We start from the raw sequence: 17,790 nt of genomic DNA, 5'->3' as shown, positions 1-17,790 counted from the left end.
AACGGACTTGCAAGTTAACAACTCTCTATTACTTCTGCTATGACTTAAATGTGCAAAGAAACTTCATTATTAGAGCACTCAATCAGGGCTCGACATTGACTTTTTGTCTGGGGGCACGTTTGGGACACTACAATCATCAAATCTGAAATTTTGGTGGCCTGGAAAGATATGAAGTGGCCCGAAATAAAAGCAAAAGTAATAATTCATTTGGAATTTAGGTTGCCCGATCGGTTCATCACTAGATAAATTTGGGGGTCTGACACCAATTTTAGTGGCCCCAGGACACAGCTAATGTCGAGCCCTGACTTAACACATGCTGCAAATTTTTTGCAACTGATTGACAAATTGCCCTACATCGACGCAAGAATTTCATGAATTTGGACATGCCACAAACTAGCTCAATTTGCAACACAGATGTCAATTACATTTATTTAAATCCTCATTTTCTATAAATGCAATGTCACTACTCCATATCATCTGTGTTTTACTATGGCCTTATTAGTTTGAACATGTGGTACTACCAGTAAATGTTCTCAAAGATGATGTGCAAGACGTTCTCATATAACTGTCTTCATAATGGCATGCAGCTGTTATTTACACATGCAGAATCAAACGTACAGTTAAAGACCTTGAGTAATTTGAAAGTCTCACAAATAACTATGCATTACATCAAATTTGAGTCCCTACAGCTGATTCAAACTCTTCTGCCTTGTACAGTAGATGGAGGCAGTGACTGCGAGAGTGCATTTAGAAAGAATCATTCACTATAAAGGTTAGCCTTGACCGTTTATCTACAGATCTAAATTAGTACAGAAAAGCTAGAAAACAGCTAACGTTATAAGTTCCTCAGTGTCTTTTACGATTGACAATAAAAGATAAAGGCACATCCTTGTTAAATTAGCAAGTCACACACAGATGTTGCCAATACCTGTAAATTAACATGTTTAACCTGTTAGAAAAGTCCCAAGTATACTCAGGCAGATGTCTATGGGAAACATGTTATACAGTGGACTCAAGTTATAATGAAGTCCTCGGGACCGGCAGTTTTCTTTCATTACATCGAAAATTTGTTTTAACTGAACTAAATAAACAATAAAAAACATAGAGCCTTTTGTGTTGCAGCCTAAATTTTTACTTCCTTGTACTAAACCGGAATTTCGTTACAACTGTGTTCGTTATAACGGGAGTGCACAGTAGCAAAATCAGCTTGTCCTTGACAGGTTTAGGTTAGTTCAAAATATTCAAACATCAAGTCTAATTGCACTTCCACAGCAGTACCAGTATCGGGTGGCCTCCAACTTAAAACAACCCTGGAAATAATATCCTCACCTCCCCCCCCCCCCCCCCCCCCCCCCGCTTTAAAAGAAAGAAAGAAAAAATCTGTGAATGATCTATCACATGGACAGTATGCACATTGTCCTATCACCTCTGTGCTGTGAATGTTAGTGCATTTACCCTGTAGTTTGGGTAAGTGTGCAACTCATTAAAGATGAACTCCTCTCCAGCCTTTATTGCATAGAGAGAATGATTTATCTCACACTCTACACATATAGTAACACAAACTTACACAAACTTACATCATAGCAATGACCTACAAAGAATTATGACTTGCGTCACACTTTAAAGCCTTTGTAGCAGACTAGCCATAATGCACAGAACTGTGAGAGTTACTCGGTAAGTTCATTACTTCTCAGACAAAAGTAACAGGAGTAGATCAAAGCCTCAGATTTTCAAGCGACTTTCAAATACATAATTGTGCCTATAGATAATTCGCATCCTACCCTTACAACATATTAGAATGTATGGAATAAATGACAAGACATTTCAATTACAAGGAGACAAGTACAAAGTTAATATGTTACCACATGACACAAAACAAACACATTACCTGCCTGTGAAGGAGTGGTTATATACACTATGAACATACATGTATACACAAAATATAATCTAATCTAATATAATATAATCTGATATAATCTTATTTTGCATAAACACATGATTATTTGTGCACTCTCTGGCATTAGAATCTGCATACATTCTATTTGGTAGATAAAATAATAATACTATGCTATTAAACAATACGTCATAAAGCTGAACAGAGGTAAAGTGATTATCGCCAAGCAGGGCAGCTACCAAGGAAGGAAAGTGTTTTCCAGTTGGTATGCCCTTGTCATGAACTCTCTGCTGTAGTCACTTTGTCTCATTTTGCTAACAATTCTTGATGCTAGCAACATAACACAAGCAATGAGTTTTCCTGTTACCTTGTGGTAAACATGTTTTTAACGCTTAAAAGTCCTGTTTACCTTTGAGAGCAGTGATTGAAAAAATGTTCAAGACATCACATGTGATGCATATGTGTAGGTCTGTTGTATGACAAAACATCCTACCATATAAAATGTCCAATAAAGCCTAAAATATTAGGAGATATCAGTATTTTTCTCATTAAACCATAACTGTAGACAGTTTAGTCTGGAAACATTTTTATTATAACTATTGTTCACATTTTGTGCATTTCAAAACACTTAAAAAGATTATATGGATTCAAACTTCTACAGTGGTTGCTTCTATTGACAACTTACATATTAGAACTATTTTAAAGCACTAGTGCTCGGTTTTTGTTTCATCTGCAAATGATAAATTATGCCTTTAATATGATTCATGCACCAATTGGCACACAGGCTAAAGTTCTTCCTTTGATGATTAGAACAGTCATCTCGAAACTACATGTTAACCCTTTCCATGCCACTGAGTAAGAGGTGCACAAAGCTATTACACATACCTCTGAACAGGAAATTAATCAGCCACACAGAGGGTTAATGACTAGAGATTACTTGATCTCCATAATTCCCTGTGTCACTTTGACTGGGGCACACTGATACACCTGACTGAGCTTGCTTACTTTACATAAGGTTACATTTTAGAATCAATTACTGAATGTAGATGAAAAAGTTTGGTTAGTTGGGCTAAGTCCATGGGCACGTAAATGGTTAAACATATACATTAATACACTATACAAAACAACTTGAACGACACAACAACGACACAAAACATGCAAAACTTAATTTTCTGTGTTATGAAGCATCTACTGCAGCTATTCTTGTAAAAGATGCCTTTTAAAAACAAATATTTCAGATTTTATTTTTTTTTTTTGCTGATTCTTGATTTCAGTAGGTACAACTCTCCATGACCACCCTCGCTGAAGGACTATCAAACCTTCATCAAATATCTTTTTTTCTTTGCCCTCATATCATAACCTTGTGAATGTATGCTCCAATCAGAAATCATTGATCTTGACCCTTGACCTCAAGGGAACATTTTTAACCCCCTTGAAACAAAGGAAATATTTTCCAATACATTTGTAAGCTCTCACCCAAATCACTCTCATCAGACTCTACTAGCTGAAGTTTGAAAAATACATTTCTAGCCAAGGTTTGGTGACCTTTCACTTTGAAGCTTCAGTTTTTACCCATATGGTTCTGCTGTGATGCTCACTTCAACAATTCCCCCCTCCCACTTCCATGACACCTCATGAGACACCCACTAAACTATTGTAACTACTAACAAAGGAACTCTATAAACAACATATTTCCTCTAGAAACCTTGCCACATTCATAACGTTGGTTCCATCTGTGATATTTTATACGAAGCGTGTCTCTGAGATGCCAGGCCAATGTACGGTAGTATCTGGTTGATGGTACAGTGGTAGAGTGATTTGATTAGCCCCCTAGAGGCGACTCCTGCAAACGGGTGAATATCATCGGCCCACTGGGCCAGGGAGGGCCAGTTTATACCCTGGCCTCAGCCCTAGGACCACCTGTCGTGGTAGTAGTCATGGTAGTACTCACAGGTAGAGTGCCATCCTCCGGCTCTCCTCCTCCTCTTCATCCTCCTCCTTGGAGACACCAAACGATGCCTCAAGGTTGGCAGCTGCTTCCTTGAGGTGCTCTGGTATGGCAAAGGGCCGGTCCTCAGGCAGTGACACCGCTAACGTTGACTGCCATTTTCTGCAGATTGCAAGTCAGGGTAAAACAGTATAGACACTGATTGTAACCAGGAAAACATGCACTTCTAGTACTTATCGTTAGAAAGAAAAAGATGAAGAAAACGACCTTAGGATGGAAGATGGATGGACATAAAAGAAGCCTGTATGTCTGTCAAGAGAACATTACCAGTACTATATAAGTGTCACACATCACAGAAAAAAAAAATAGAAAAGCACTCTGAGAGCACAGACCTCCACCAAGCAGCTACTTTCCACCGATGATCTTGCTCTTCCATGGAGATTGGGAATTTCCGCCCATATGTAGGCATGCTGAAAAATCGTCCGATTTCCCAATATAAAAGCCTTTGTTACGTCAAAAACCCTCAGCTGCGCGCCGTGCCTCGCCCTTTAGTGCATGTATGAAAACCTAAAAAATGCCCAGCTTGAACTTCCAAGTTCACTGACCCTACCTGCCAAAATATCAAAAATCCTTCATAACATCAATAAGAATTTCTGGAGAACTATCAAAATTTAATCACCTATTCCTTTAGTCATTTTCAACCTTTTCTGCAAGGTTCATCCAAATTCCTGCACAACTTTTTGAGTTATTTTGGACACCGACAAACAAACAACAAACAACCAACGGTAATGAAAACATAACCTCCTCCCTTGGCGGAGGTAGAAATATCAAACAGACTGGAACAGAAGGCTAGTGAACACACCTGTTGATGTTCTCCAACTCCTCAGCGTTCTCTGCTCCATACAGACGTCTATTCTCCTCCTCAAACTGGAAAGCCATCAGTTCATTGATGTCATTGACCTGCAGTGGTTGAATATGAAGGAAAATCAACATGCAAACAAGAAACATGTAATAACCACCATAAACCCATCAGCACAAAACACATCAGAAATATGATTACCTAAGAATGTGGCTTATACTTCAGGGCAATTGTTCTTAAATAAATCCAGACATCTAAAAATCTTGGTTCTACAAAATACTGAAGTAATCAATTTTTATCTTTTTGTTGACCAGCATACAGGGATCTAGTGTAAGGTCTATCCTGGCTATGAAGACCAAACCAGCAAGGCTTAATTCAGTATTTATCATGTCAAGTTCTATTTATGTTTGAACTTAATATCATTCTTGTATACAGCAGTCCGTCACTCATTTCAATCAGAGAAGAGTCAAAACCTTCCTTCACAATTTAATCAACTAATGATTAGATCATGGAAATCAATGCACCCTCTTGGTCCCCTTCTTACACTCACAGACTGACTAAACTTCTACAAACTTGAGGCATGGTTAACCCGACATCATCAGGACATCTGCTATACCACCAATACTGTACATCCCATGCTGTTGCCATGCCTGTCATTATTTCACAAATATCATAACCATTCAATCTACCTCACCCCCTAAATCAGGAGTCATCTGGTCAGCTCAAAACTACATGACAGTGAGAAATTCTGACAAATTTCCATGAATGACACGCTTATACTTTATGCGGCACAATTTTTTTTTCATATAGCATAATATTTTGTGAGTCAGAACGTAAAAGATAACTTCATGAGTGGTATATTTTGCAATTGAGAACCACAGAAAAGAAATGAGAAAAGAGGGTACTACTCCTATCAAAGAGAAAGTTAGTCATTTCCCAAATTTGAAATCATGAGTGTATACCATTTTTGTTAGGGGGAAGCAATGTTTTTTAGAGTTGTTGATTTCTCTAAGGTCACCTGACTCACAAAATTCTCAAAATAACAACACCACAAAATATATGCCATATACAGCATACAAAGAAATTGAATTGTGTAACCATAACAGGCACAACATACAATCTATGATTCAATTGTACTTACCGGTCTGTACTTCTTGGGCTTACTTTTAGACTTTTTGGGCTGCGAAAGAGGAATAAGAAATGAAAAGATGGTCATGTTCTGTCCACAATGAAGAATTCCTACCTTTCATAGCCAGTAGTATGAGGGTTGACTTCTTATATGACTGATTGTGGTGAGAACCATCAGGAAAATGCTTAGTGGACCTGCTTAATTTATTTCCATTTTGTTCCATTTGTTCCACTTATTTCAACAGGAGTTGAAACCTTACAACTGGCAAACCTTAAACCTGGCAACCTTACCTTTTCTGAATTCACACTCAACATGACACATAAAGACAGATCTCTAGTCACAACCCATAACCCTTTACCCTAGCTTGAGTCAAAATCTTTAAGGTTCCAGCTCTAGACTACACCTGTATGAACAGTCACAATCCGTATAAATCTTATACCACCCACAATTCTATCCCACTGTGCCAATCTTAACCCCCTTTTCCTTACCCCACTACAACCCTAACCTGGATCTTGATATCTCTAATCCTACATCCACAATCTCAATCCTAACCTTTAGTCTGTCATATCCCCACCATAAAATCCAAATCCAGCCCTGATAACAAACTCACACATTCTTTCCTCACCACCAGTCTTTGTCTCAACTCCCAGCCTTACTTCAAACCCTTGCCGCTGAGCCTCACTCTACTCTTGAAAATACAGCAGTAATCTCGGATTCCAAACCTCCAGCTTTATCCTAAGCAAATTTCCAACTCCCACTCCGATTCCTTATCCTAACCCCAAGTAGTAATCCTGAACCACTTGAAGCCATGTCTCTGAGAAGAATATAGAATAAAGGGAACTGTAAAGAATAGAGCATCCCCATAGACTGGACAGACATGGAAACAATGACAGACAAGAAATACCTTCTCCTCCTCAATAATATCATTTCTCTTCAAGACGTAGGTGGCCAGAGGCTTTGGCTCCAAGTCTTCTTCCCCTCCCACTGCTCCGCCCACAGCTCCGCCCACAGCTCCGCCCACAGCTCCACCCTCCGCTCCGCCCACCGTCCCAGCTTCCAGGGTAGACTGGTTCTTGCTGCTATCAGAGGAATGGGTGCTGTCAGCATCAGAGACCGTCCGCACCCTTGAAACCTGAGATGGCTTACCGGTATCACCTGATGGGGATAAAGACAGATCATCCATCATCTGATGCAAGTATGGTTACCATGGTTACTGACAGATTTCTAGTACAACACTCCATGAGCTCACAGGAGCTTAAAGATCTAGTATCAGGGTACTTGTCCTACCATGCTAAATTATTTGAAAGTATAAATTATAGGTGAGATTTGTGCTTCATCTGAAACAAGGGAACCACTCTTGGTTACTACTATCTCACTGAGATGCACACAGCTTGGACTAAAGGCACATAGACCCGGCGGTTTAGTCAAATGCGTACGTGGGCGTGGAGCTAAAGTTTCCTACAGAGACCTACGCTATCAACTCCTCTTTAGCGCTTACGGTGTGACCCATTTCAACAAGTCTGAAGAAGTCCGATCCACTGTAGTCAGTGGTCGGATCACAGTTCGGCTCATGATTCGGCTGAGGGGGATGACAGTTTTAACAAACTTCTTTTGTGACGTCATACCAAGAAGCACATAAGCACGCACCCTGGCATTACTACAGACTGCGCGATGCGCAGAGAAGACAACGAAAGCAACGTTACTTAGCAACACCTACGCACTTTACTCTTGATGACAGCTCAATTTTGGCAATCTACATATCAATGCTAACGGTGATAGGCAGTATCATCAACAGCGCTACTGGGTCTATGTGCCTTTAATATATCAATGAATACAGAACACATCTCACACAAATAGATATTGTAAACAATGTATCTCAGACAAAAGGGTTAAAAGGGTCATTTCAAGACAGATAGATGGAATGAGAACGGAGAAAAAGATTCAACGAAGACAGACTGGGGGCAGAGAGAAGATAAAATAGAGACAAAATTGGGAGGTAGTGGAGAGATGTACAAATAAGATCTAGAGTCATTTGACTGTAGTTCACAGTTGAAATCATATTCCAGCATATGAAAAGCCAATTTGTCATATGTAAAGGAAGTTCACTGATATTTGTACATTGTCCTTTAATCTTTTCACATAAGAAATCCTCAACAATGTGCTTCTGTTCATCATACCAAATTACAGCCATCTCTCTTTCACTCCTTACCAAAAATACCATTCTTGGACATTCCAGCACTTGCAAACCCATTTTGTAAATTTTAGAGGAAGTTCATTGACAGCTGAAGTAACAGTTCAGAAATGACATTTTCTGCCATGGTCAGTGACCCTTAGCCCATTCCTCTTGTAATATTTCAGTAAAGGAAGCTATCAAGAGAAAGTGAGAAAAGGGGGGGGGGGGTAGGAAAGAACAGACTGCAATGACTGCACCATGAAAATAATATAATGTCGCTAGAGTGACAAGACCTTGTATCTACAAAATGTCAAATGTTCAGGAGAGCAAAAAAAAAAACATGGCAGCCAAAGTACTGTATCCAATGGGTTAGACATTTTCTTTGACATGCTGTGGTGGCTTCATTTTTGGGGTAAGACAGCTAGGATTTGGACAGGACATCACTTAACTGATTATCTGATCATTGACCCCCAAAAAGTCATTTTTATCAAAATTGCACATACAAGATCGTGTCACCCCAGTGAAACTGGTGTACAGACAGGAACAGAGGAGAGTGAGGTGGACACACATTGGCTAGAATTCACGAAGGTGGTACAAATGAAACCATGATTTAAACCATCAACACAAACCATGGAGCACCAAGTGTCGCATGGAATATTTCGTTACGAAATCAGTCATTTTGTCAATGAAATGATTATTTTGTAACGAAATGACAACATTTTGTAACTAGATGAACATTTCGTCCACAAAATGATAATTTTGTTAACGAAATGGTTATTTTGTCGACAAAATGACCAATTTCGTAACGAAATATTCCGTGCAACACTTGGCGCTCCATGGTTTGTGTCCATGGTTTAAACCATGGTTTCATTTGTACCACCTTTGTGAATTCGGGCCATAGAGACCAAACTTGTATCTTATCAACTATTAACCCATTGAGGACTAGTCCCAAGTATACTCGGGCAGGTGTCTATGGGAAATGTGTGTCGTAGCAAAATCAGTCCATCCTCAACGGGTTAAAGGGATGGACAGTATTGGTGGAGATGAGAATTGGGCTTTCAACTTTTTGCCAGATACCAAGGAAACACTTGTGATATAGTGCAGAGCATACCATTTCACGAGGAATTCAAAGTTTATCTGATGAAAATCGAGTTGGGAATGACTGAAACATCCAAAAACACAGTAAAACAAAACGATTGTAATAAAGTGTGGGTCCTACACTTTATTAGAATCGCTCTTTTTTTGGATATCTAAGCCATTTCAAAACCAATTTTCATAAAATAAAAGTTGAATTCCTCATAGAATAACATAGTACTCTTTCATATTTCATAAGAGGTTTCTCATTATCTCACCAAAAAGTGTTAGAAACCTGAAATTAGGTCTCAACCCAAACTATATGATCCCTTTAATCTCTTTCTAATCACCTTGCTTGGCTGCAGCTTTCCCTTCTGGCACCAGACTCCCGGCATCTCCTTGACCTTTCTCTGACCTCTGCTCACCCTGATTCGGCTTCTTGAACTTTTTGTCTTTTCGCTGATCCTTGCGTGATTTCCTGATGTTAGAAGTGAAACAGAGACAAAGCTGATTGACCTATAACCTCTTACAGCGTTTTCTGTTACTACCATAGCTTCTGACTTTCCTTTTTGAACCAATCAGGTAGTTCTAGACACTCATTTTCATGAAGAGGAAAAATGAATCCTATAATCCTTATTAAATCAGGTTCTTTTTCAGTGGCGGATCGAGAGGGGGGCGCTACAGGCGCGCTCCTCCCCCTTTATTTACGTTGTTAAAACAAAGACATAAAAAGAAAAAAATAAAATGAAATGAAACCCGCAAGTAGCATCAAAAATATTTTTTATGCCCCCCCCCCCCCCCCCTTTACGCAATTCCTGGATCCGTTCATTTTTGTGTATTGTCTTACACATGTCAAAGGTCAAGTTTTGTTTGGAAGGATCAACTGAATGGTATTGAGACAGCTCAGCAAGAATCAGAAAGGTTTGGGCATGTCACAGTGATGATTATTCTGAAAATCGCCTTGCTTCTTTGAAATGTCAAGTGGAAAGCAAAGAAAGAATGCAAGGATACAAAGGCAAAGAAGGAAAGAAAAATGAAATCAAGACATAATTTGTAACAAGACCAACACCTTCATAAACTGCATAAAAGTCAAGACTACAACATCATACACAACTTGTCTCACAAGTCACACTTCTCATATTTAACAAAAATATCTGAACCAATCAATACTCAGAATTCACAGTCAGTATAACTGTGTAAATTATAGTATTTTGGATTATGCAGGAGTTTATGTTTAGGTATATATTATGTAAAGCGCTTAGAGAATTTCATTGATAAGCGCTATATAATACTGAGTTATTATTATTATTATTATTATTATTATTATTATATAAAAACCATTTCTCCATATTCCTCACCCAGGAGGCTGCTGCTGCTTGGGTTTGATGTCTTCCTTCTGCTTTACTGGCTTCTCAACTTTTGTCTACAAACAGAAAGGAACATAGAAAATTCAATACTGGGCTGATGGCAGAAAAGGTGAATCATTTGAAACAAAAATATTCTACCCTAAGCATTGTCATCTGGAGAAAGTGTTTTTAAAAGTTATTTTCTAACAAAAATGGACTTTAACAATTCAATCCTCTCTCAGAGCCTGGCTACATACTTCGGGGGGGGGGGGGGGGGGGGGAGCGGAGGGGGAATCAAATCAATTTATGAATCTGTCTGGAAGAATAACTTGACATTAATAACTTTACATTAAAAATGGAATACAGTAAACCTCGGATAAGTCGACGTCAAGTGAGTCGAAAATCACTTAACTCGAAGCAAAATAAGAAGTCCCGATTTTTCCCTATGTGTTTTCTCTAAGAAATATTTGGATAAGCCGAAGTACGAGAGTCGAATTTCGGCTGTGTCGAAGTAAAACATTCAGTCCCTTTTGTACATAATACACGTAGTTTACATCACTTGAGCCGAAGAAGATTTGTCTGGCATTCTCATTACACTTAGAGAACAAAAAAATCGGCATGTCGAAGAACCCCGTCCCTGGCCCGCTGCAGGTAAGCATGCACACTCACCGTACCGCTCTGCACGCATGTCGAATACATGTATGTATACATGTATACACACAGCACATCGATCCATATACTTTATCCATACACACAGCACATCCATACTTTATCCATGTCAAGCCAGAACTCCTTGGTCAACCAATCGCTGCTTTAATATTTTAGTGACAGGCCAAGTGGGCGGAGCTTGTTTGTGCGTGCCCGACTGGCTGTACAGTTTTGTTCAATGGAGGTGGGATGGGCCTGGGAGAGTGTTTGTCTCAGGGTAGGTTGACAGAGATGGCTACCTATATTGCACCATAGACATAGCACATGCACATTGCCACATTAGCGCAGACATTCTCAGAACTACTTTTAACTACTAGTATTGATACAAATTCCATGTTCAATTTAGAACAAAATAAGAACATTATCTTCAAGAACAGACAAATTTGAATGCAAACACACACACGCACACACACACACACGCATGCAAATGTACTATAATACATGTACATAACTGTGAGTCGAAAAAAAATCGACTCTCGCCAGAGTCGAATTTCACTTAAGTCGACGCATTTTTGTCAGTCCCGAGAGCTTCGACTCATGCGAGGTTTACTGTACTTAAAATGCACTGAACAAACGTCTCATGCTGCTCAATATCATTAAAATCATAAAAATTCATGGAGTGGTTGTAAAATTATCAACATCTTTTCATCATAACCTGGTCTTACTGTTTTACTTATTTTAAGACTCGATCGTCTTCAGTTAGTTTTTATGTGTTTGTCAAATGTCTCAATATTCCTTGTTCAGTCTTTTCTTTTGATTTAGGGATGATAAATTCTGAATGTATATATGAATTCTGGATGATATCTGCTTTATAACCAGACTCCCAGGAAAGTATTGTGACTGGCATCTACTGCAACAACTGCATACCAAAGCTACATCAAATCACTGCCTTCTTCTTCCTTTACCTTTCCGGCTAGTACAGGGAATACTGTTATAAACCTGTCAGGAATATACAATGTACTTCAAAACTACTGTTTGTCTTTGCAAGTAATACCTCAGCAGATAAAAGCAAAAGTGCTTTAATGACCTAAATAATCTTATCCAAGGCTGCCAATACCCGTATCAAAATTAGGAAGATTCCAAAGAGCAATCAGGGAGGAACTTGTGAGTTACATGTACATACATCTCAATATAGGACAAATAATATACAAAATCAGGGTGACTTTTGTATCTTATTGTCATAACAAGAAAAAAAAAGTCAAATTTTCAGGAAGCATCATGCAGAGTCAGGGTGACACGGCAGCTCTGCATATTCCAAACAACAATAACGAGGTACAAAAATGAAATGAAAGTCATCAGAGCTAAAGTGAAGGAAAACTTTGTTCAGGATTGCGTCCTACCTCAGTCTTCTGTAGTCCATTGGCTCCATACACCTTGATGCTGTCCAGAGTTCCAACGCAGTCTGGTGTTGGGCATGGTGTGTTGAGAGCATCCTAGAGTATGAAGGAAGACATGGTAACATCAATTAATGTATACAATGCCTTTACACATTATGACCTTAGAAAGTATATTAATTTAATCAATAAACTAGAAAAGTACTCTGAGAGTGCAAGAGTGCAGCTTATTTCCACTACTGACCTTGTTCTTCCATAGAGATCAGTGATTTCCACCCATACGTACGCGTGCTGAAAATCGTCCTACCAGTATTTCCCAATATAGAAACCTTTTGTTTTGTTATCAATGCCAGCTGCGCAGCATGCCTCGCTCTGGCCCGGAAATTAGAGCATGCACTCTAATGTGCGTATGAAAACCTAAAATATATGCAGCTTGAACTCCGAAGTTCATTAACCCTACCTGTCAAAATATCGAAAATCCTTATTAAAATCTATACAAATTCCTGGATCTCTTCCAAGCTTTAATCATCTGTTACTTGTGTCATTCTCAACCTTTCCTGCAAGTTTCATCTAAATCCGTTAACAACTTTTTTTGAGTTATTTGTACATGCACAAACAAACCAACGTAGATGAAACTATAACCTCCTCCCTTGGCGGAGGTAATAATGCACATACATGTACCAGTGGTAGTGAAAAACCTCTAGAAATAGAGAACACCTACACGACTAACTATAGCTAGTATGGCTCCAAGCCTTACTTTAAACTGCAGAAATGTCGTGAGGGAAAACAAAAATCCCTAATTGCAATCTTGCTGATACTCACTTAACACATTAAAGCTAACTTCAGAAGCACTATATGACTGGTTATAATTTCAGATATGATTGACGACAGACAAACCTTTTCAATGCTGATGTTCATGTTAGCTTTGATCGTCTTCCAGCATGCTGTGTGGTATTCCAGCTGACAACGCTCACTACACCGGACCTTGATATATCCCTTAAAGTCCAGGTCTGAGAGGTAGATCTCTCGTTTGATGGTGCATTCTGGGTAACGACAGTGGGCGTCGGGGCGTGGCGGGTACTTGCAGCTGTTGCGGAGCTCGGCGAGGGCAGCCTGGTGGGAAATATCAGCCATGGATGTCACATTCACATTTCACTTGGTCATAATCACAGGTTTCATTTAATCAAGAGCACACACAAACTGAGCTCAACCCAGTGAAGACTAGTTCTGAGCATACTTCGGCAGGTGTCTATGAGAAATATGTGTTACATCAAAATCAGCTTGTCCTCGACGGGTTAGAAGCAAGCAATGACCTACAGGTTTGTCTCAATTTAACAAGCACTGATAACAATACACTCCACTGGTGTCACTAGTCTCCTCGGTTCAGACTCTTTACCCTGATGCAAGGGTCAAAGGCTGACACAGACTACCAGTAGTTTCATGTTTCAAGTCTTATTAACCCCTTAGCTCCCAGACCAACAGGGCTAGCATCATGATGACTATCAAGCAACAATCTCGGCGACAGTACAACAGACTCTGGGCTAACAGAATAGAAAAGTATCACCAAACTATATTTTAAAGGATTTCTACATATTCCGTAAAACCAGGAATTTCCACGTACATCTTAGTTTTTCAAGAGCCAAGATTCGCAAAATTTAAATGCATGCAAAAAATTGTCTATATGACTTGAATGCCAGTATTCACTAAAATTTCAAGCCACAGAAATTTCTGGTTTTACACTATATTCAAGTGCACACACATAGTACTGCCCCACTTCACACCGATTTGTTTCATAGAAAATCCTTCTTAAGAAAAGTTCAAGCACCTGTCAGCTCTTCAGTGTGAGTGTGTATTCGTGTGTATAGCATTTTTCATTACACCTGCTTCCTGTCCCACACAGAGTACTCACGTTAAGTCTCCCCTTCTCAGTTTCTTTGATGTTAGTGTTAGTCCCTGGCCACGTCTGGATACTCTGGTTAAAGTGGTCTATGATGAAAGTCCCTTTCTCCACTGCGTCTAAAGCCTCAGAAAATCTGGTCAGAACAAACGCAAAGAGAATATAAAGTAAAAAGTGCAGCAACTTCATGCAGTGAAATATCACACCATACAATACTTTGAAATTAATGAATACATCAAATGGTATGCATGTGACTAGTTTCTACTTGGTTTCTCATTGTTCATGTATTGGGCTAGCATGGTGAAATAAACTCCTTTAAGATGCTTGTACAAAGCATATGAAATGAAGGATAACCTGTGTGGTAATGGTCTACAACCTACTCTACAACTAGGTGGTGATGGTCTACAAAGCTTCTACAATGGCTTTTGCAACAAATTGCTACTCTAGCAAGAGTTGCTATCAAAATGTACCTCATGAAATGAGACCTAGAACTATGATGAATGGGTCTCTTGACACCACTTCAACAATGTCCACTGCAACGGTCAGCAATGTCCACTTACCTGTTCAGTTTGTAGTTGGCTTCAGCGAGGCCGTAGAAGACGAGACCGATCCGCACGGCTGGAAAATCTGCGACAATTTTCTCCAGTTTCTCCAAGCCTTCAAGGACTTCCTGTTATCAGTATTAACAGAAACAGTAAAATCATGAATTTTGTGAGGTCCCATCCTTAATACAAAAATATTGCACTGACTAGAACTAACTCACATTGGTATTTAATCCCTATGCAATAAACAGGTAACATGATGAGGACGTTAGTTCATGCGTTGATTTCAGTTCAGAAAAGATAAAAAGAAGTGGCTTGAGTCTGTCCGAAACCCTGAAACTTTGGTGCAATCATTATAAGTTGTGGACACAAATAACGTTTAAAATCTCTTCTTTTCATCTGTAATTACAAGGTAGGTGTTTATTCTGCCTATGATATCACAGAAGGTATTCAGAGCATCAATACAGGCTTATGGGAATGTACTGTGGAGGCACCATGTGATGGGGAGGTTGTGGGGAGGTTGGCTCGATTGAAGTAATATTCATTTACTACCCCATCAAGTTACAATGAATATTCAAAACAATGTCTAGCGCAGGCCTGCTGAAATAGAGTTGCACATCAGAGAATAGGAGCACCGAAGCATTCCCTCATCAGTTACACTCAACTCCAAGAGAATCTTCATTTGTGTGTGTGCTACGTACAAATCTGTACACAATCTGTTACAAGGCCAACCTTCGCTGCACTTAAAAGTTAATTTGCAGAATAGCACATCGACCTTCAACAGGTATTGGGGGGGCATGGAGTAACTCTAAGGTGCATAGTTTTGCCCTGTGTGCAGTGATGTACCACATTTCATACCATTAACCCTAAAAAGACTGGGGGGGGGGGGGCCTAAAAGGCCCCCCCCCTCGACATTTCGCGCGATTACTCTGCAACACGCAATGCTCTCGCCGCGATGCTCTATGACTTTTTTCTTTCAAGTTTCCCGCACATTTTGACACCAAATTTGTGACGCCCGGGGGTACGGTTCTGAAGTTACACAACATTTTGTACATGGATGTGAGGCCGAAAATGGCTCAAAAATGTGATTTTGTGTACAAAGTCAATGCAAATTGAGTTTTTTCACATGGTTCATATAAATATGCTTATTTTTACTCTCAATGGCTAAAATCAATTTGTTTTAGGAGTATTATGCTTCAAAAAGTGTCTGCCACAAATTTTGTTTAAAAAAACAACGAAAACAAAAGGTCGAAAAAACAAAGAAATACAAAAGAAATTCATGAAACAATAAAATGAATAAGAAATTAATTTTGATACCAAATTTTTTTTCAAGTGCATTTGCTAAGAATGCCACAAAGAATAATTAGACCAAAAATGAGCACTTTTGGAGCTTTATTTACTGATTTATATCAAAAAGTCTGATTTCTCGCATAAATTAGAATAAATAATCAAAATAAGATAAAAGAAGACTATTTTGGAAAATTTAAATATACGATCTTGTAGATTACATCGCACACTATCCTTGTGCAAATTTTCGCGGCGATCGCGCAATCCACGGCCGAGATCTTAAGGGGGGGCCCTTTAGGCCCCCCCCCCCCCCAGTTTTTCGAGCTACCAAAATAGCCCAGTCTTTTTAGGGTTAAAGGCCTACATCTATGCTTCAAAAACATTACAACTGAGACACTCTGCTCTCTAACCTTTAATCTGGCCTCTTTCATATGAGTACAATTTGAATCAGTCAAATATTCAGATGTTAGACTGACAATCTTATACATAAAATGTCTTGCAAGCCTGGTATGGAAAAAAAAAACAACAACAGAAGTTGACGTCACTGACCTACGAGACAACATGAAATGAAACTTAATAACCCTCTGTAGGCCACATTTATTACCTGTCCATAGGTTTGTGTGTGAAATTTGTGCACACTGGACTCATTGACAAAGAAAAGGCTAATCAACTTTTCGGTCGTGAAGTCAAATTCTGTGACACACCTAGCCAGGGAGTACCAGTAATTCTAGGCAGCTAGAGTCTGTCTTGGTGTTCTACATAATAAATTTTTCTATTCATGCAAAAGGAGGGAAAACTTTACCGATGGTATGTTGGATCCGAGGAGCACCTGGGCGTGAGCATACAGGAACAGTATGTAGTCTGGTTCATGCATCCCTCCATACTATGGATTAGAGATATAAAAATGATCTATGAATTGTAACTGAAGGAAATTACAAATTCTTGTCACGTGAAGATGAAAGACAGAAATGAGAACTGACCCCCTGGGTCCCTTTCCATTAAACTTGTTATCAGTGACAACTGCCACATTTCTGTGACAAATTAGCTCTTAGCCAATCAGATTCAAGGATTTCGGTAGCTTATAACAACTATGACAACTTGTCACTGATGACAAGATTTCTGAAATGGGGCCTAGATAAACATATTGCTACAGAGATAGACGGTACAACCAAACTTTACTGAGAAGGAGAGAAGAAAAAAATGAAACAATACAAGAAAATATTGAATAAAACAGAGTGAAGCTACACTGACAGATTTTGAAACAAACTACAGCAAGTCACCCAATTGTCACAGTAAATTGGGGTACTCCCACTTCTCACAAAATCACTTTAGAATCTGTTTCTATGGGTCATCATATGAATCTGGGGGTAAATCCACAATTTCTATCCCACAAGACCACTCATGTCAAATCCGTGTTTGCATTTTGAAGACAATTATGATATAAAGGTTAATCTTTACAGGCATTATCTGCCAAGAGCAGCTTGACTAGTTAATAATTATGTATCTTCATAATCTTTCTCTACGAAAATTATGACATTTCTCTAGTCAGCACCATGCCTACTCACATGTTTAGGTGTCATAATGGCTAATATGATAAAG

At 39.1% G+C, this 17,790-nt stretch overlaps 1 protein-coding gene across 1 annotated transcript in view; it reads right to left on the bottom strand.

Annotated features, from left to right (window-relative positions):
• Positions 1-17,790, bottom strand: part of LOC139729423 (uncharacterized) — a 78,969-nt gene that overhangs the window by 24,934 nt on the left and 36,245 nt on the right. The window contains exons 14-24 of the mRNA XM_071640352.1: positions 16,994-17,074; positions 14,923-15,032; positions 14,375-14,498; positions 13,363-13,578; positions 12,472-12,564; positions 10,436-10,500; positions 9,428-9,555; positions 6,735-6,985; positions 5,843-5,881; positions 4,705-4,802; positions 3,846-4,004 (exon numbers count right to left, since the gene is read on the bottom strand). Coding sequence (XP_071496453.1) covers positions 3,846-4,004; positions 4,705-4,802; positions 5,843-5,881; positions 6,735-6,985; positions 9,428-9,555; positions 10,436-10,500; positions 12,472-12,564; positions 13,363-13,578; positions 14,375-14,498; positions 14,923-15,032; positions 16,994-17,074 — 1,364 coding nt within the window. The remainder of the gene's footprint in view (positions 1-3,845; positions 4,005-4,704; positions 4,803-5,842; positions 5,882-6,734; positions 6,986-9,427; positions 9,556-10,435; positions 10,501-12,471; positions 12,565-13,362; positions 13,579-14,374; positions 14,499-14,922; positions 15,033-16,993; positions 17,075-17,790) is intronic.

The sequence above is a fragment of the Diadema antillarum genome, unplaced genomic scaffold, assembly GCF_040938485.1.
Source record: "Diadema antillarum isolate AM-2024a unplaced genomic scaffold, OU_Dant_1.0 scf00000020, whole genome shotgun sequence".
In the NCBI taxonomy this organism is placed as follows: Eukaryota; Metazoa; Echinodermata; class Echinoidea; order Diadematoida; family Diadematidae; genus Diadema; species Diadema antillarum.
The sequence above is the reverse complement of the archived record's forward strand: the minus strand, read 5'-3'. Positions and strand labels throughout refer to the sequence as shown.